We start from the raw sequence: 21377 nt of genomic DNA, 5'->3' as shown, positions 1-21377 counted from the left end.
TCCGTGGCTCTCCATGTGACACAAGACTGTGAGGAGTGGAGCAGTCTAGTTCATTAGGGTAATTGGAGTGGGGATCACGTTCCACGGTGATGAGGCAGGGACTCCCGAAGATGACATTTATTTATTATTCAATGAGTATATCACAAAGAATAGGGTACTTACTTATTGTGAAGGGAAGAATGTAGAAACACAGGAGGTTAATTATTTCCTGATGAAGTGACACAGGAAATACCCCGACACATGAGGCGGCCAGGTAGGGCAGATTGTCGATCATATCGTACTCCAGGAAAGGCAATAGGCAACCCAAACATTGGAGGATGGACTGCCCGAAAGCTGAAACATATAAATAATTATACCATAAACATTTGTAGCAACGGAGTGTTGTAATGTGACATACTAACAACTAACACAATCACTCAGCATACCGCATATCGTGAGATGTATGAGATTTGCACATCTGTACACACTATCAGCCGCCAAGTGCGTATGCGCACTAAGGGAATGTCTTACCTTACAGACATGTTGTCTTTTCTAGAGGGTACCTACCTCTACCACTCACTGATCACTCCTACACACCTGTCATATCATATCTTACCGATGTGAGTACCATACAGCATAAGAGTCCCAACAGCTCCAAACCGTCTGGAGCCAGTAAGACTATGAAAACCCTAATTATTAAGGTATGTTGTGAGGCTGAAGGCAATGGGGAGGGGAAGAATATGGTTATTCAAATTTAGTCATCAAACATGGCCAAAGCCATTTCAAGCAAGGTTTCGATTCTGAATGGTGATTTTTCACCAGGTATAAAATTATTAAATTATTACTAAAAGTATCTAATAATCTGAAAGTGTCGCAAATATACAGTATATTATTTTAAATGACTGCCGGCATAGTCCAGTGGTAACGCATTGGACTGCCATTCCGAAGGTCGCGGGTTCGAACCCGGCGTGCGCAAATAAATTTTATTTGATTGATTTGTGTTATTTCACAATTAATTAATTAAAATAATATATAGTATATTTGCGGCACGTTCCAGAGTGGAAGATACTACCAGTATCGCCCTGGTGTAAGACCACCATTCAGAATTGAAACGTTGCTCCAAATGGCTTTAGCCGTGTTTAGTGACTAGATCTGAATAGCCAGGTACTTCCCCACCTTCCTCTTCCCTTCCCCACTTACCTTCACTGGTCTCACTGGCTCCAGATGGGAGCAGTTGGGACTCTTGTGAGGAAAAAAAAAAAAAATGACTAATTTGTAAAATAACACAAATTAATCAAATAAAATTTATTTGCGCATGCCAGGATTTGAACCCACAACCTCCAGATTGGTATTCAATGATCGTAACCGACCTCTCAATCGACTTCTGTGGTTGCACAGAGGTTGTCTGTAATAAAAATGTTCAGGTACTTTGTTAAATGTATCATTGAGTAAAGACAACACGTCTGTATAGTAAAGTGATGGTGTAAATAACACATTGCTATAAGTTTGAATTAAGTAATTATGTATTATAATAATAATAACAATACCTTGGACTCCATACTGGACAAGGGAAGCCACATCCACTAACTGAGAAATGGCATTGTACAATCCTTTGTAATCTAAATTGGGATACAAATTCATCCGGACTTGATCATTCTCTGGATCCCTGAGCATTTCTAGTGGGGAGCTGGGAACATCCTTCAACACGGCTAAAATCAAAAACAAACAATTTATCGTAAACAAACAAAGTTAAACAAAACAATTAATCATGAACAAAGTTGAACAAAACAATTAATCATAAACAAAAAAATTGTAAACAAACAAAGTTAAACAAAACAATCAATCGTAAACAAACAAAGTTAAACAAAACAATTAATCGTAAACAAGCAAAGTTAAATAAAACAATTAATCGTAAACAAACAAAGTTAAACAAAATAATTTATCGTAAATAGGCTGCAAATCTCAATTGATTGTGGGGATATCATTGGTTACTTAAGCAGTTCGAGAGCTGTTAGGAAAACTGAATATACTATAATATAACAGTACAGAATAATATAACTGTAGACTTGACATAATGTTGATTGGTCCAACATGAAATGTTGTAACAGTTTCAACGCTCTTGTGCTCTAGTGGAATAAAAAGGTACTATCAAATACTGCTACCATTTTGACAGGATTGACCAGCCACTGAACATACAAACAAATTTAAACTAAAAATATAAAGCTCTTGGTCACTTTCGCTTGTGCAACTAAATTTTATTTAATTAATTTGTGTAATTTCAGAATGTATTCATAATAATACATAATATATTTGCAACACGTTCCAGAGTGAAAGATACTCACAGTATTGAACTGGTTTAAGACCACCATTCAGAATTCAAACATCGCTTGAAATGGCTTTAGTATGTTTGGTGACCAGATCTGAATAGCCAGGTACTTCCCCCCTTCCTCTTTCCCATCTCCCTTCTGCCTCATAGCATAACCAAATTGGGGATGACATAGTCTCACTGGCTGTATTCACAAAATGTGAGGAATTCATAAAAAAATAACAATTGAAAAAAAAAAAAATATATATATATAATATTGAGATAAATGGCCTCACATGACAAGAAATGTAAGTTGCTTAAGATTTTCTACTAGGAAAACATTACTTGTGGGCCGGGTTCAAGCAAATTTATGATAAATAATGTATTTATAATAAAATTAAAGTTTCTTGCAATCAATGGTTTGATTTATCTTACGAAAATCACTAACGAAAAAAGGTTCACAATAATTTTAACGAATGGCCATTGATTGTATAATAATTAATATTATGTATTGGATAATAAATTAATATTATGCTTAGTTAGGGGATAACATTAAGGAGAAAACGCAATAACAATGATAATTTAAAGATGTACTAACTCAAAAGCGTCTGGGAGAAATATTTGACAGTGTTGGCGATGTCAATCCCTGATGGAAGAGGCTGAATTCCATGCAAAAGCCTCAGCTGACAGTCGTGGAGACTCCTGATCTTGGCTGTGACTGCAATATTCAATCCAGGACGAGTACATATTAAATCCATTATGAGATAATAATATTTCAACAATTAAGCTAAATGAGAAAACCGTTTCGGTAACCGGCGTAATTGCGAAAAGATGGCACAGTAATAACTAATGAGGATACACAATGAAAATGAAGTATTGGTTTTCAGCTGATCGGCCAACCTTGGAAACGTAAGTTGCACAGATAAATTATTTCTATTTTTCATTGATGAAAATTTTATATTATTTAAAAAGGACAATTTGTAATCAAAATTCAAATAAATGTTGTCAAATTAGTTGATTTGTGGTGTCAAATTATATGTAGAAGCCGAGTGAAGTAATATAATCAAATAGGCGAAGCACTCACATGCAGCCGCTCTCGTGCCCATGTTGATGAGCTGAATCTTGAAGCTTCCCTGCATTTATGTAACAGCCACCCGGCAGTGGACCAGGAAAATAAAATAGATGAAGCTTCGCAAGCACTAACACCGCGGCGCTACCGCATTTATTCTATGAAACGCCGTGTTTACACAGCAAAAGTCAATATTATGTTCAACCGTGTGTAATCCTAGATACTAGTTCGGGTAAATATAGCAAACTGAAGCGAAGAGAGAAATAACGCGTTCACCCTTTCCCGCGAAAGATCGGAGCAACCCGTTGACATTTTGTCAAACTGAGAGGAAAAGGACGGGGATAGGAATCGATTCACGATTCGTTTACTATTTTATAACACATCGCTTTGTACGTTATCACTGTGTTCTGTGCATGTTATGTGTCATAGTGTTCTGTGTTATACGGAAGTATTTGCATAATAACATAAAACAGGCGGCAAGCGCCACTTTCCGCACTACGCCCCGTCCGTGTCTCAGGGATGAAAATCTATCGCGGGAAACTGGGAAATTGACACCAGTGGTGCCATATCACAAAAATTAAAAATCATGTTTCTGGGGTAAAAAACCCCTGTTTTAAGGATAAAACACATGTTTTACGTAAGCTGGAACATGCTGTCTATCAGTGCCTACACTGTTTTTGCGCTAAAATTGTCAAATTAAAGCCAAATCTCGACGGGATGAGAAGTAATTATGAACTTACCTTGGGGCAAACGTATTATGCTTCATTTTAGTTGAAATAATAAAGGAAAAACATGGAAAAAACAGAAAATAGTTTGAGATCGACATTTATAAACAAATTATAAGCGGCCATGTTGATTTCGCTATATGCACAGCGACTAGTCGACAGGGGGCGTGGCCAACATATCCGAGCATACCCGAGGTGTTCCGAGTTGCAAAATCAGTGAAACGCGGTGGGCGGTGAAACGAAACGTCAGAAATGGCGTTGTAATAATATAATGTAAACAAACCTTTTTAGAACTACGCTAGGTTTGTGTAACATGGTTTGTGATACAAAAGAAAGTGCCCCCTTTATAGCGCCTGCTCGCGTCAAGGCAAGAAAAACATCCCAGTTTTCAATTAGTTTAGCGGCTACGCTAGGTTTGTGTAACATGGTTTGTGATTCAAAAGAAAGTGTCCCCTTAATACCGCCTGCTCGCGTCAAGGCAAGAAAAACATCCCAGTTTTCAATTAGTTTAGCGGCTACGCTAGGTTTGTGTAACATGGTTTGTGATTCAAAAGAAAGTGTCCCCTTAATACCGCCTGCTCGCGTCCAGGCAAGAAAAACATCCCAGTTTTCAATTAGTTTAGCGGCTACGCTAAGTTTGTGTAACGTGGTTTGTGATTCAAAAGAAGTGTCCCTTTTATACCTATACTTCACTTCGGGTATGCTCGGATATGTTGGCCACGCCCCCTGTCGATTAGTCGCTGTGCATATAGCGACTCCCATCAAGTTCCCGGCCAAAAGTACGATGTAAAATGGCCGCGAAGTGGGATATTTTGATAAATATGTCATATTTATTTTGAGTGTAAAAATGAAACGAAGTGAAATTTGTTCTAAGTGAAAGCTTTGCGCCTGAGAACAATACCACGGGCACAGTTTGAGATCATCAGGAATTAGTAATTATGTCGGGAAAGTGTTAAATTTTACTAGGCACACGTAGTCAGCATATACCAATTTTCCTTTAAAAAACTAAAAATTATGTTATTGTAAAAATAAAACACACGTACAAATATGTGACCCAGTATGCGGAGAATATATGACGCAAATGCGATTGGTAGCAGAAGTCGGCGACGCCCGAGGAAGACATGGCACGATTAAGTGAATCAGATACTTGAGTCGGACCGAATGTGAATGAGGCAAGAAGTGTGTGCCAAGACCGAGTCCCTCCTCTTTGCCTACCCTTGCGGGGAAACGACGTGATGGTTTTTTAGTCAGTTATTGCTGTCACAGTTTTTAGAAGAGTTTTTCAAATAATGGAGTTCCATTATAAATTAAGTATTAAAAAAATAAAATAAAAAGTATTCTAATTTTATTCGGATCCACAAGATGAGGGAGAAGAATTTCTCCCAATTCAACTCTAAAAATATTTTTCCCATACACACAAGAAAGCACATATATTGTTGAACTCAAATTTTTTCCAGTGCCTAGTTAGTGGGGGGTAACTAATAGTTACATGATATTTTTTGATTTATTTATTCATATAAGTTTTTAATCCTTCATGACTGGGAGGATTATGCAATTTCCAGTCGGTCACGTTTCACAATACATAAAATATAAATATTTATTTGTTTTCTTTATTATTTAAAAAAAAACATTGACATTACTAGAATTTTAATAATAACAACAAAAAAAGAGTAGTCACTGCCACAAAGCAGCGTGTCTGCAGGTTCTACAATTTTATAAAAATGTATTTAACTTGACAAATTTAATCATTTTGTTAGTAAATTTAGTTAAATTTAATTTCACCTCTACATCCGTAATTCGTTGGTCTCTTCTTCTGATTGTAGCTGCTTCCTTGATAATGTTTATTTTTATTATTATTACGATTTGTATTTTTTACAATGAATATACAATTATTACATGTTATAAAGTATTATAATGTAAAATCAAAATAGCTTTTCCTCGTTTTTTTCCTTTTCATGTTTCCAATATATTGTCGAAATAAAATATAGGTAGGCATATTTTTGTAATATGTATTTATCTCAAAGTTAGGTTATTATAGGTAAGGATAATTTAGGTTAGGTTAGGTCAGTATAGGTTAGGTTGGGTTAGTATAGATTAGGTTTGGTTTGGTTAGGTTTGGTTGGGTTTGAATAGGTTTGGTTAGGTTTCCTCTAACAGAGATTTAAAAGAATTTATTTAAAGGCGAGTTCGTGATAGAAACAATCAAACATACGACAGAATTTATTTACAGTGCATTAAAGTCATTATTATTATGCTCGCTTAGTGCACATAACCTCAAAAACTAGTACGATTTATGCTACATGACTGACCGCACCACAGATAAACCACTCGCACCGCGCGGTGGCTGTCAAAAAAATTAAATAATCCCCTATAATGCGCGGAAAATGTTTTCTGTCGGCCACGGAAAACACGAACATTGCATTTTCGAGCAAAAATGTGGATGGGAACGCCGCCTTCCAAATCAAATGTTTGAGGCAACGTTTGTTGTAATGTCTAAAGTAATGTTGTGGAAACAATCGCTGGAGACGTGGCTTTAAATAAACACATTATTTTCTTTAAATGTTCGTTTAATTTACACCGTTATTTCATAATAAAGTTAATAATTAGACAGAGACATCGTGAACCCGAATAGCTGATTCACGCGTTTCAACTTTATTTAATCAACTCTGCGCAATATGCTCACAACTTGCTTCACAAGTGCGAACCTTCTCTCAACAAAGTTGATAAAGTTTTTAGTTGGAAATCGATCAAAATTGAACCCGCTAGTACTGGAGTTCAAGAACTGCATTCCTGAATTCGGGGTTTCTCCCAGAAGACAAGTGCTAAAACATCGTATCTCACTTAAAAGTATCTGCATATGTATTAAAAAAAACGTGTCTTGTCAAGCAGGGTACTCACCGAGAGCGTAGCATGTAACGTAACTGATACTGTATCAATCTGCAAGTGGGTACGGCGCGTCCACGGTAACCGCGTATCCAGCTACGACCTCCCGGATCCGCCTTTTGTGCTCGCAGTGTGCTCGCAGTGAAACCGCCGTCGGCGGGTCGCTGCGAGCACACTGCGCTCCACCCGCGAGCGGCTCGCAGTAGGCTCGCGCCTACGTACTCACTTGATACAGTATTTTTTATTATTTTATTTGGGATACCAACAGTTCAATCAATAACATCATAATAATAATTTAGTTACAGTAAATAAACCATTTACAGGTTTCCACATAGGTTTTATATTATACAAGTGAAAATTACATTTCAAGAAAAAAAGTTATTTAGGGGTGAATAGAGAGGGGGTAGGATGAGGAGGGATCAAATCAGTTACGTTACGTGTTACACGGTTAGGTGAGTACCCTGCTGTAGGCTCGCAGCGACCTGCCGACGGCGGTTTCACTGCGAGCACAAAAGGCGGATCCGGGAGGTCGTAGCTGGATACGCGGTTACCGTGGACGAGCCGTACCCACTTGCAGATTGATACAGTATCAGTTACGTTACATGCTACGCTCTTGGTAGATCCGAAGATGTAACACATCTTCGGATCTACCGGACCTGCCCTGGTGATAGACACTGCAACGCTGTCCGAAACGTCGACTAAAGAAGGAGTTAGCGCAACACGGCATAACACCCCAAAACAAACAACAAAAATGCTTTTGGCCGTGAAAATCTAAAAACTTACCAGATACGTTACAAGTTACACGGTTAGGTGAGTACCCTGTTTTAGACGTAGTTTTTGTTTAAACGTGCAAGTATTGATGACCCAAAACAAGAGTTGGCCAAAGGATAAGGCTGATTTTAGTAACACGCCGACGTGTACGAACACACAGAACGCGTGTTTCGGCTTTCAGATTAGCCGGCGAGTAAGCGGCCGACCGGCGCAGGCGCGCCGACAAGAATGCTTGTATCTAAACGTATGAGAACGCATATAGTGAAGGCAGGTTCAGATTTGTGTCCGCGCGCTGGCGCGCCGAGAAGCTTTACCGGAATCAATTCTTAATTCCGGCTCGCCGGTGCGGCCGGTTAGTGAAGCTTGTTTTGGAAGCTAGTGTCAAAACATAAACAAGTCCTGTCAAAATGAGCGACTTGCTAATTGCTGCTGTTTTTAACAAATCGCCGATCTGGGATAAAAGAAACCGTTTACATAGCAACAGAAATGTTGTCAACAAGTGCTGAAAAGAAATCAGTAAGGATATGAATGAAAACGGTACGAACAAAAGTACGAACTGAGAAAATTTTATAATAACCTCAAATGTCACGAGTGAAATAAGGTATTGTTAGCAATATAAAAACGCTAAGTAAATTGTTATGATGAAATATTATATTGTCTTCACGGTCTATTACAATAATAACATCCAATATTCAGTAAGGTTATATCGCGCATTGCGCAGTTCCAAGTCTCAGCCGCTTGCAATCCTTGCTCGTCCCGCGGTTGGCCGCTAGGTGGCGGTGGAGTCGCTCCCGCCTTCAACCAGTAGCGCCTCTGCCGGCCATACTGTGAACCACTCGCGAAGTGTAGATGCTTGATTGGCTGACAGTGATGAGAGTGGCGCCTTTGGCGGCCAATTGGTGAACTAAACACTGTGGCGGCAGTATTTGAATGCGCTGCTAACAGTATATTTAAAAATCTTTCTTCGTCCGCCTTAAGCTTACTAAACAAGTGATGATATTCACCATGACTTTTTCTACTACTATAAATTGGATGAATACCAATTTTTTTATTTCTTAATTTCAAGAAAGAATTTTACAAAACTAAAAAAACTTCTTCCGACGAGGTTGACATTTTGTTAAAACTGTCAGCTGCTATCAGGCTACCGAGCAAATGGCGCGGATTTTACCGGCGTTCTATGTGTCCACAACTCGGCGCCTATCTTCTCCGGCGGACTCAGGCACTGAGTGCTGGTAATCTGAAAGCCGAAACACGCGTTCTTTGTGTTCGTACACGACCGCACGCGCACCGTCGGCGCTGATGGTCGAGATATATGAACTTCTAGGAAGCGTTTTTGAATGACGCGTAGCTATCAGCGCGCAAGGTGGTCAGCGCTGATGGCTACGCGGCCGTACGCGTCGCGCGTCGGCTCCGCGTCGCTGTCGGCGCTGACGATCGCACGAGCGCCTCTGCTTTAGTGAGCGTTCTAGTGTCGAGCGGAGCAGAGGTCATCGCGTGTACAGTCATGGCGAATCGCGAAGTGGATACAGGTCGAGTTACAGGCCATATAACAAGACAAAGTCTCCAGCAACGGCTCCCTCCTCAATCAATGGATGAACATGGAGTCTTCGTCGTCGCCGGTTTTTATTTTTTTGGGATAGGTAGTACAAAGCAGCAATAACTAATACACTCTGCATTTTGGACTTCGACTGTACATTAAGGCGGTCAGTACGATACTGAAACGAGCTACGCTGAGCCTCAGCGCTGACGAACTACGCGCTGATCTATGAGCGCTGACGGTGAGTGTAACGGACGTACTGCTCCGGGCTCGGCCGCGGTCACCCACGTTAAAATTATAAAATAAAATTCTAAATTAAGAAATATGTAAATGTAAAATTGTTAATATGTAAAACCAAAAATAAAATGAAATATGTAATGTCAATATGTAAATACAATAAATGAAACGTCGGAGCTTGGCTAGAGGAACGGGCAGAGAAATATACTGTGAGAGCTGGGGATAAGATCATAATTAGATATCATAATAGCATTTTAATTCGGGCACGATTATGAGAATCGTGCCTATACGAGAGGGAACGTTCGGCCACGGCCCGAAGCAAAGGATGATCATTAAGGTGTCCCAAAAAAATTAAAGTTGTTATTTTTGAACGCATACCCTCTAATTTTGTTTTAATAATGACAAAACACTTATAAAAAAAAAATCGTTTACTTTGGACAACTGCAACCCGTGCCGACTTGCATCGAAAGATGTCAGTACTTGTACATTAAGACGCCAGCGAGCAAACGTGTTGATGAGCTTGTAGTAACTTGCTATTTTGTTAGTAAACGAAAATCACTCGTTCAGGCAAGATGTTGTTAGATTTACGCACTTCTAAAAAGAGTATATTTTTAGGAGTCGTAAAACACCAAATATCGTGTTCTAAACTGCCATCTACAACAAGTTCTTGAAGTTTTGTTCTACAATATCCGGAAAGTGAATTTAACTGTCAATATATACCAAATATGGCCATAGTTGATATTAAAAGCTGTGTTTGAAGTAAAAATCAGTCAAGTGACTACAAGCCCTGACATACCACTCTTCAAAAAGTTTCGAGGTAACTGTAAAAATGTTGATCCCGATAAAATTCAGTGCTACAGAGAAAATCTCACATTGCACCTAACCGCTTCCGAAATCGATGATTTGCTTGACTTTTACCGTACTGCACTGACAACAAAAATACTTGGGAATGACTATTGAGAGTTTTTAGAGCTCTGTGTGATAGTTTTAGGAGGAGATACAGCCAGAAAATTTAAGATTCGGCCTCCAGGTGCTCGATGGATGGCAAAGGCGCTTTATTCCTTGAAAATATCATTAATTTGTGCGCAATTTAAAATTACCGGTAAGGATAAGGCGGCACTTTTAGAAGTTTGCGTGTTCAGAGTAACATCCTATGTTAAGCCAAGGTTACAATATTTTATAGCAGTTAAAGCACCTTACCAGGACTTGTGCTTTTTGAAATCGATGAAGGCTTAAGAAAAAATGGATGAAAACATCTCAATGGCAGCTTTATTTCTGTTCAGTAAGCAGTTATGGTATTTGACCGATGAAGGATCTATTTTATCGCCGTTTGACGACGCTGTGGATCAAACAACTAAAATAAAAATGCTCGAAATTTCAAAAAAAATAATTTATGAACAAACTCTGTACCATATATTTGGCATCAAGTCGGCACGGGTTGCCGGTGTTTAATCAAAATAATATTTATTATGTGAGTTATTGGGATCAAATGAAATAAAATAAGAGGGTATGCATATTTAAATTCATGAAAAAAAAAATCTTCCTTATGTCCTGGGACACCCTAATGATCATGGTCATGGCGTGCGAGAAGATTTGCCGTCATAACGTTCCACAGGCGCGATTCTGAGGGTCGTGCCTGAACAAAAAAAGGCCGTGGTCGCGTTCGACCACGGGCCCGAAATTACCGGCCGAGAGGCGGTAAACGGACCGGCGGAGCGCCGCGATCGCGTCACAACGCGGCCCTCGATTCCAGGAATCAAAGAGAAAGTGGGCCCGTGTGAGCGTCGCGCGGCCGCCGGCGGCCTATAAGACGGGAAAAAGTCCCTCAGAAAGGCAGATAGCCAGCAACCTCCACCAGCTCTACAACTCTCTCTCTGCTCCGCCTTCTACCTCGCTCCGACTTCTGCTTCTACTCGCCTTCTTTTCTTCTGCCCCCTCGCCTCACCCCGGACTACGGACTCCTCTGCCTCTACGGACCCGACCCGGACTCTACACAAGGACGAGAATCAGCATTTGGACGAGCTCTACAACGGCTACAGCGACGCCCCGCTCTACCCCTCGACGCCACTGAAGAACGACGCCTTCCGCCTCCACGGATTGGGATCACAGGCCCCCTTACCCCCTTAGTGCTCGCAGTGAAACCGCCGTCGGCGGGTCACTGCGAGCACACTGCGCTCCACGCGCGAGCGGCTCGCAGTAGACTCCTGCCTACGTACTCACTTGATACAGTATCAGATACGTTACAGGTTACACGGTTAAGTGAGTAGCCTGCTTTAGACCCCCTCCTGCCTGCCGAATATTGAATCCTAAAACTATTAACGTCCCATGTGATAATCTTTTTTTTTCGTAAAATGATTCCCTTCCCTTGCCTGCCCCACAACCGGGTGGCAATATAGTTCCTCTGTTTTTGCATTGTGCAGACAGGGGCGCCCTTGTGAGGTTCCACACCAAATGAAAATGGAGCAGGCTAAGCAACGGGAATTTCTTTCTGTAGCTGGCCCTACAGAACTGCCCCTTATTTTTTTGTTAGCGCTTATTCCGATCAGTTCTTGTCATATAATATCTGATTCTTCAACATACCATTTCCGTAGTCAATATGTCCTCAAACTTAGTTTTGAAGTCTGTGTGAAGTACATCTAAATGTCGAACGTCTTTATTACCCTGGACGTTTTTCAAACAAGTTGGGGATCTAGGAAAATTCGCGGCTTGCGATGTGCAATGTTTTGCTTCAATATATTAATTCTGAAGAGAAAGGAACTTATAACTCTGTTTATATACCTCAATAAACAACTTTAGAAAATATAAACATATAAATATCACGTAAACTGTGTTATTTGTGTTAGGTGTACTGTGTCATTTACGGAACTCCTAAATATTGAGTTGAGGTAAATGGGGGTCTGCTCGTATGTACCCCCAAATTTGTTTCTCGGTGACGTAGACCCCCAGCAAGCCAATATCGACCCCTGGGGGTCGATATAGGACACTTTGGGAACCTCTGATTTATAACATAACAAAGGGTTGTTATTGCTATCTATGGGATGAGTGAAGGGGGTTTGACTGCCAATTTATTTTCTAGAATACATTTAGAATACTTACTTTTAACAATTTTTTTTTTTTTTTTTTTTATATTTACTCCACACAGGAGGCCCTGAAGAAAATAATTTCCCTCAGGGCCTATGTCATCTTTGGGGATGCTGTGTGGAGGGTCTTTTTGTGGAGAGGAAGGAGTGAACATGGGTCTTGAAGAGTCCCATGTTGTAGGAGGGAGGAAACACAGAGGCCGGCAGTTCGTTCCACAGCCGAGCTGTTGAACTTAAGAACGAATCGTAGAAGCGACCCGTTCTCATGTGACAAGTGTCAACTGTGTACAAATGTTGGGCGCGCGTTTGGCGTGTATCCCGACTACGCACCGGTGCCGAAGGGATCAATGACGCTAGTTCCTCAGAGCATCTTCCATTGTAATACCGATAGAACAAGGACAGCATACCTACCTGACGCCTGTGCTCTAAAGATTGCAGTCCGTTTGTTAAGATTGGGGAATCTATCAAACGGACCGCCCGTTTCTGCACAGAGTCAAGGGTTTTTTTCAGGTATTTTGGGGCTCCAGACCAGAGATGGCTGCCAAATTCGACAGTAGGGCGCACTTGCGATTTGTACAGGGTGAGCAGTTGTGTACTATTAAAGTATCTGCGGGCCCTGTACAGTACGCCCAGCTTCTGAGAGGCCAACTTTACTCTAGCTTCGATGGAGCCCCCGTACCTGAGCTGGTCACTTATAGTTACACCAAGCATATCAATGGAAGGCCTGTTCGGAAGATTGCTTCCGTTGAAGGAGACTAGATTACCATTTGGATCCCTTTTAGACGTAATCAGACAGGATTGGGTCTTTGAAACATTAAATTCGACGAGATTATTTTTACCCCAGGAGGAAATACTCTCGAGATAACCGTCCATTCTCTGCTTCAAAGCCCTCCGAGCCGTTGGAGTTTGTGTGCCCTTTGGGGGCTTGTCAAACAAAAAGCTATCATGAACTGTACTGTCATCCGCGTAACAATGAATCGGTGCACATGTCAAAAGGTCATTGATGTGCAACAAAAACAAAGTTGGAGACAGAACCGATCCCTGTGGGACGCCAGCATTTATGGAGTGCGAGGAAGAGGTGAAACCGTCAGCAACCGCCTGAATCGACCTATCCCTTAAAAAGTCAGCAATCCACGTACACAGGGATGCGGGAAGTCCGTAAGAATGCAATTTGTTGACTTTAAAAATCATATATAGCAGCGAACGAACAAACAAACAAACATTGTTTTGTATACAGATGGTTGTGGTTATTTAAAAATCATACTTAGCAGCAAACAAACAAACATTGTTTTGTATACAGATGGTAACTCACATTAACATAGAAATAGCTCATAACTATTTAGAAAAGGTCGTAGCCAAATGGGCGTAGATAATTGCCATAGTTCTGTTTATTTGAACGAAAACTTGAAAATAAGGAAATCTACTATCCCAACCGATTATGTGGGAGTATGCAGAGAAGGTAGAATTTCTCAACCCTTTATAGTTCAGTATTTATAGCGAATATTTTTTGAATTATGACGATGTTAATGTCCATAGTCCAATTTAAATTTACTTTAAACTTAATTATGATTCGTGGAAGCCATTATTAATGCCACCAGTTTCAACCTTAAACGACTACGCTCAGATAAAATAAAACTTAAACCTAACATAAAATATAAATTACAGCCGCTCTCAGGAGCGTTGGCAAATCAGTTTCGTAGAAGTACAATTAACCCAGTTCCCACGGAGTGTGTTAGAACCAGCCTGTTGAGAGCGCAGAGATGCCATGACAGGATCCAACCTGAAAAACACAAGGAGTTATTATAATGTATTACACAAGGAGTTATTATAATATTTTTATTATTATTAGTTATTATAATAAAAACACAAGGAGTTATTATAATGTACAGTGTCGCCCAAACCTCCAACGGTGTTGGACGCGAGTGAGCGCCGTAAGCGGTGAATAAATAAAATAACACCTTCAACCCAAGACAAATTATACAAATACATAAATTTACGGAAAATATATTTTTTTAACCTGGAAAAATGGAGGAAGCGGTTGATCCGCATGCCTTCATAACAAAGGCGAAACAAAACATAAGTGACTTACATACAATCATAGAAGAAAATAAACTTACCAAAGAAACCAAATCAAAAATGATGAAAGAAATAAATAACATCATGGAAATGATATCGCACATGGCAATAGAATTAGCTAAATTACAAGAAAAGTGTGATATTCAAGAAAAAAACCAAGCACAAAAATACCCATTTTCATACTCTTCTGCAGTAAAAAACTTAATATCACAAACGCAAGAAAAACGATTTCCTATAATAATTAAAAGCTTAAAAGAAGAAGACACTGAAAAAATAAAAGAGAAAATACAAAAGATTAAAATATCGCAGTTGGGAATTCGAGTATGCGAAATTAAAAAAACAAAAAAAAACCTTATAATAACATGCCCAGAAAAAGAAGACGCAAAAAAATTAAAAGATAAGATAAATGAAGTCGACAAAACCATAATAGCGGAGGTATTTCTGAAAACGGATCCATGCGTAATATTCAAAGGTCTTGACAAAGACTATACCGAAAAAGAATTCTTAGAAGACATCATTGAACAAAACAACGACATCAAAATGATATGTGAAAAATACCAAGAAAAAGAAATATTACAAGTTAAGGCCATCATTACAAACAAAAAAACTAACAGCAAAAACTTAATACTACAAACATCCCGAAATGAGACTACATCTTATTAATAAAATAAAAAAATCATCTAGGATTCATGAGAATCTATGTAGAAGACTGCAATCCTCTTACCCAATGTTTCCACTGTCAAAGATTTGGACACACAGCACAAAAATGCTACAATAGAATGAATAAACCAACATGCAAGCACTGTTCAGAAGATCATCCCATCTCCGAGTGTAAATCCCTGGAACTGCCACCCAAATGCGCTAACTGCAACTCAGCTAACAAGAAGAAAGAAATAAACTCCTTGAACAGTAAAATGAATGAAGTAGACCACCGAACAAACAGCGAAACATGTAAGTTCCGATCTTACATGCTTAAATTAGCCAAAGAAAGAATTAACTACGACATTGAATAAAAATCTTATAAATAATTTTGTATAATACAACCGAAAATGCATTAAATGGATGATTTCTTAAGTAACGAATTAGAGTTAAATATTAAAATTCAAGAATATGAATGTATATGTACCGATTCGTGTAACAAAATTATTTCTAAAAACATCAATGATATAATTATTATGCACATAAACATCCGTAGCGTTCGAAAAAATTTAGATGAATTAATTCTAAAAATAAATAATTTAATTAAAAAACCGGACTTTATAGTGTTATCCGAAACATTTACGAACGCTGAGTCACCGTCTTATAACTTACCTGAGTACAACTATATTTCTACCAAAGTAGACATCAATAAAAATTCGGGAATAATAATATTTGCAAGCAATAAATTTAGTATTGTTAACATAATAGAACATCCAATACACTTAGTAAACTGCATCGAAGTACATTTCAAACTCGGCAAATCCATATACCATCTAATAGCTATCTATAGAACGCATGGCTTGAGTATTATTACATTTATCAATGACCTCAAATACATATTATTAAAATTAAAAAATAAACTTTGCTTCGTCGTAGGAGATTTTAACGTTAATATTAATGAAAAAATAGAAAATAATAACAAAAATGAATACATCAATTGTATGACTGAACAAAATTTTATATCTTGCATAAATAAAAATACTAGGGAAATAAAAGAACATACTCCATCTTAAGTTTTTAGATTCTCACGGCCAAAAGCATTTTTGTTGTTTGTTTTTGGGGTGTTATGCCGTGTTGCGCTAACTCCTTCTTTACATTCTTCACATCTTCGGATCTACCGGATCTGCCCTGATGATGGACACTGCAACGCTGTCCGAAACGTCGGCTAAAGAAGGAGTTAGCGCAACACGGCATAACACCCCAAAAACAAACAACAAAAATACTCCATCTTGTTTAGACCACATTTGGACAAATGTAAACATTAAAGATCTTCACAAAATAAAATCAATTGTTTGGAAAAATAACATAACTGATCATCACTCATGCTTACTTCTGTATAATAATAATATTAAGCATAAAAAACATAATTTAATAACCAAAAAATCAACAATAGATATGACTATTCTCTCTGAAAAATTAAAAAGGGAAGATTGGAATAATGTTTTAAACAGTGATGATACTGAAATTTGTTCGACTAACTTCGAAAATATTATGTCACAACACATTAAAAATTCGACAACTGAGATAACAACACACATAAAATCAAAATTAAGATGTTTAAAACCTTGGATTACCAAAGGACTTATTATATCTATCAGAAATAAAGAAAAACTTTACAAAATAACTTTAAAAAATCCCCAAGATGAAAAAGCATATATTTTCTATAAAAAATATAAAAATAAATTAACATCTTATATTAAAAAAAGTAAAGAAGAGTATTTTAAAAATAAAATATTATCTTCAGAAAATAACCATAAACAAATGTGGAAAACTGTTAATTTCGCCATAGAATATACAAAAAAACACAAAACATTAAGTACATTGAACATGATAAAAAAAATTATAGATGCCAATATATAGCCTAAACAATGTGCAAACATATTTAATTCCTTCTTTGCAAATGTTGGGAAAAATCTTGCGAAAAATATTCATAAACCTTCAAACCAAGAAAACCATAAAAATAAAAATATACAGAAACGTAATATACTTTCAATTTTTGAAACAACAACAGAATGTGAAATCTCTAAAATAATAGAAAATATGAAAGGAGGTTCGTCCCCCGGTTTTGATTCTATTACGACACACATGTTAAAAACTATGAAACCTCACTTAATAAAACCTATCACTCATTTAATAAACTTAAGTTTAACAAATGGAATTTTTCCAATGAACTACAAAACCACAATAATCTCACCTATTTACAAATCTGGAGATCCACATCAAGCAACGAATTATCGCCCAATATGTCTTATTTCTAATATAGGAAAGATCTTTGAAAAAATAGTAAAAAAACAATTGGTAAATTTTCTAGATAATAATAAAATATTACACAAAAACCAGTTTGGCTTTATAAAATCACTCAGCACACAAGATGCTATTTCTAACGTAACTTCATACATTTACGAATCATTAGATAAAGGTAAAAAATGTGCGGGTATATTTATTGACCTTAGAAAGGCATTCGATAGCATATCCCGTGAGATGCTATTAAAAAAATTGAATAATATCGGCATAAAAGGCAACGCGATTAAATGGATCACCGACTACTTAAAAAACCGTCCTCAAGTAGTAAAAATCAATGGTGTTAATAGTTATCAAGAGATTACAAGCTTTGGAATCCCCCAAGGTACAGTGCTTGGACCAATTCTATTTACTATATATGTAAACGATATTTTTTTTCAACCTTTACACGGTCAAATTACGTCATACGCCGATGATACAGTATTAATAATAAGTGATAAGACTTGGGAAAATGTAGAATTAAAGGCCACAGAAGACATCAACACGCTCAAGAATTTTTTCGACACTAATTTACTGTCACTTAATAATGAAAAGACATTTGTAATTCCATTTGCAATCCATACAAATGATACTCCTAAAAATTTTAACATTGTCATACATAATAATACTAAAATTCACAGCCAAAACTATTGCAAATCAAACTGTACAGTACTAAAAACAACAAACAAAATTAAATATCATTGATAAAAATCTGAAATGGGAGGAACAAATATGTCAAGTAGTAAACAAAATTAGAAAATTAATATATATATTTTTAAGAATTAGAAACTTTCTGTCGATAAAAAATCTATATTTAATTTACTATGCCTTAGTTCAATCCACTTTACAATACGCTATTATTAGTTGGGGATCCGCGTATAAATGTAACCTTCTTCCAATTGAAATTATACAAAGAACAATTATTAAAATTATATTAAAAAAATCCTTTGACTACCCAACAGAACGCCTGTTTGAAGAATTTCAAGTACCTACATTTAAAGACCTATATATTAAAAACGCATTAATCCAAATTATAAAAGAAAAAGATAAATATCAATTTTTAAATGAAAGCAGAACGCGACTTAGACATGTTTTTCTATGCCCAAAACTAAATACGTCTTTTGCACAACATCATTATACTTACCAGGGAAGAACTTTTTTCAATCGTCTACCAGAAGAAATCAGAAGCATTGATAAAACCCGAATACTGCTCTCTGTCAAAAGACACTTTAAAAATATTCTGAAATAAAAACTACTGTCATTTAATTAATCTCACAAATATCCTTAGTTTTCCATAACTTCCTTTCTTTTTTAAATTTAATAAATTAATATATTATCCATCACTACTATCAACAAAAATACTACAGCAAACATACATTTATGTAAAAAGAATTATTTAAGTACTAACTAACAACAACATTTATGTACACTCCCCTTCCATACACAAGCAAATTCTTTCAATGGAAGAGTAGTAAAAAAATACAAGATGTAAATTGAATTATGTACCATGTAAACTTATTATTAAAAATTAAAAATAATTACAAAAAAAAAAAAAAAAGTATTGCCCCTAGTCCACATCGGCTCAACGCATCGGACGTTGGCGCAAACCCGCCAACACATCGGGCCAACGCAAAACCTCCTAGATCCCAATGGCGGGATTTTACAAACATTTTCATTTTATTTATTTTTTTTGTTATTTATTCTTATTTATTAAAACATCTTAAAATGTTTTGGTTAATTTAAAAAAAAAAAAAAAAGGATTTTTTTAAGGTTCCAATACAAGACTGATTTGATTCAGTGTTCCGGCCTCGCGATCTAGGAGGTTTTGACCAACCAACGTGTGAACACCGTTTGGCAGGTTAGAACCAACGTTGGCCCAATGCATTAGGATTTTAAAAATATTTTAATTAAATTTTTAAAATATTTTTAAACTTCCTAACGAAATTTTCTAAATAACAGACAAATTCTCTGAATAATGCACAAACAGCCAAACGCAAATAGCGACTTTATTTTGTAGTATTTGAAGTTAATAAAATCCCTAACATAGTGACTTTGCTGATCTGGAAAACGCAAAACATCACTCATTAAAATATGCATCAATAAACTATCTTCATATATCACACACACTGGTAATTGGCATAATAGTGGGAAGTGATAAATGATAACCTACGGAGTATAACTCGGATCAAAAATTGGAACCGTGAATATTGTGACGTCATATTATTGTACTATGTATAATGTATATCCACCAATGACGAACTCTGAAAGTCTATGCAATAACACAAATGAAAGAATATCTTTGTTTTAAACCACTTTATTAAATTTATATACGTCGACCGGTTTCGGTTGAACTCAACCTTCATCAGGACAGTACAAATCATAAATAAACCACTCTCGTACAAATATAAACTAAAATATAATACAGAGAAAGATTATTAAGTAAACAATAAAGAAAGAGAAAGTATATAAATGTGAGGGAGAGAGCATCAGGGCAGTGGAGTAGGTAGTGGGGTCGGGGAGGGGTGGGAATTACCCAGGGAGAAAGGAAACATCTAAAATAGGGCTTTTAGTTAGTTCTATCTGTTTGTTTAAAATTTGTTTGTTTAAACACCTGCTCTATCTTTACTGAGTATTCTTATTTTTCTTTGCTCCCATTACATCTAATTTTTGTGAACCAACAGTTTTTATTTGTCACGACAAAGTGTAAATATTACACAGTCGGAAGTTTTTTTATGAAATATTAACTAACATTAAAAGTATTTTTCACCTACTATAACCGTTTTTAGTACGCATTTGTTTAAATAAACTTTGTATTAAACGGAATGACAATTATGAACGACCTTTTGCATTAACGGTTATTGAAAATAGTGTCGCATATTTAATATTATTTTCGTAAATAAATTAATACACACGTAAAATCCTCATATTTGACATGACATTGCGGAAGCCATGCGGAAGCTAATTGAAGCGAGTTCAGTAGGTAGTTGGTAGGTACTGCCAACCTAAAAATCACTTAACCAGGCGCTATAAACGCAGGGTGTCCATCGATACATTAGGTTGGGTTAAGTTACGTTTCCACTACGAAAATGTAAAAACAATTGATAATAATGGATTATAAACAAGCAAACAAAGCGTGTTTGTACCTACTACCCAAGTACCAAAAAGTAATAAACAACTACCAACAGTTTTGTAAAAGTAGATTTTGTTGATTTATAAAAGTAATCTATGTTTGGAGGTAAAATTTCCAATTAGTAAATATAAAAATAATATACAAAAATACAAATAACACAAAAATATATTATTAGAATTACACATAATACTAGTGCTTAAAACCTAAAATATACAGAAAGGACATATACATATATTTCAAAGTATGTTCTAATGTCGATGCATACGTCTCTGGGACGTATGATTATCTTTAACGCCATTCAGAATATGATTATTTTTCCATGGTTGAGTTGAATGAAAGTGTGTTACTTTTTTTAATGCGTATTAAAAACTGTTGTTGCGAGTAAAATTTTACTTCATCATATAGTATCGCCTTGCCAAATAAAATATTATTCATAATGGAAAATAATATTATTTAAAAAAAATTAAAATTTGACTTTTTATAAGTTTTTGTTTCACTTGATCGTGCCACGTCTTCCTCGGGCGTCCCCGACTCTCACTCATTCGTTCTACATGCCCAAACTATCCAAGTGTCCCTTTCTTAATCTTACTCAGACATGGTTTTACC

General features: G+C 36.9%; 1 protein-coding gene across 1 annotated transcript in view; it reads right to left on the bottom strand.

The window, feature by feature from the left end:
- The window catches only part of unc79 (UNC-79 domain-containing protein), a 107056-nt gene extending 103191 nt beyond the window's left edge, over positions 1–3865 (bottom strand). The window contains exons 1-4 of the mRNA XM_089640310.1: positions 3369–3865; positions 2883–3002; positions 1527–1688; positions 163–333 (exon numbers count right to left, since the gene is read on the bottom strand). Of these exons, the coding sequence (XP_089496436.1) occupies positions 163–333; positions 1527–1688; positions 2883–3002; positions 3369–3423 (508 nt within the window). The 5' untranslated portion in view covers positions 3424–3865. The remainder of the gene's footprint in view (positions 1–162; positions 334–1526; positions 1689–2882; positions 3003–3368) is intronic.
- Between the last annotated feature and the right edge of the window lie 17512 nt (positions 3866–21377).

Source organism: Hesperophylax consimilis, chromosome 15 (assembly GCF_061612785.1).
Source record: "Hesperophylax consimilis isolate HC1 chromosome 15, BYU_Hcon_1.0, whole genome shotgun sequence".
Lineage (NCBI taxonomy): Eukaryota > Metazoa > Arthropoda > Insecta > Trichoptera > Limnephilidae > Hesperophylax > Hesperophylax consimilis.
This window is presented reverse-complemented; position numbering and strand designations above follow the sequence as displayed.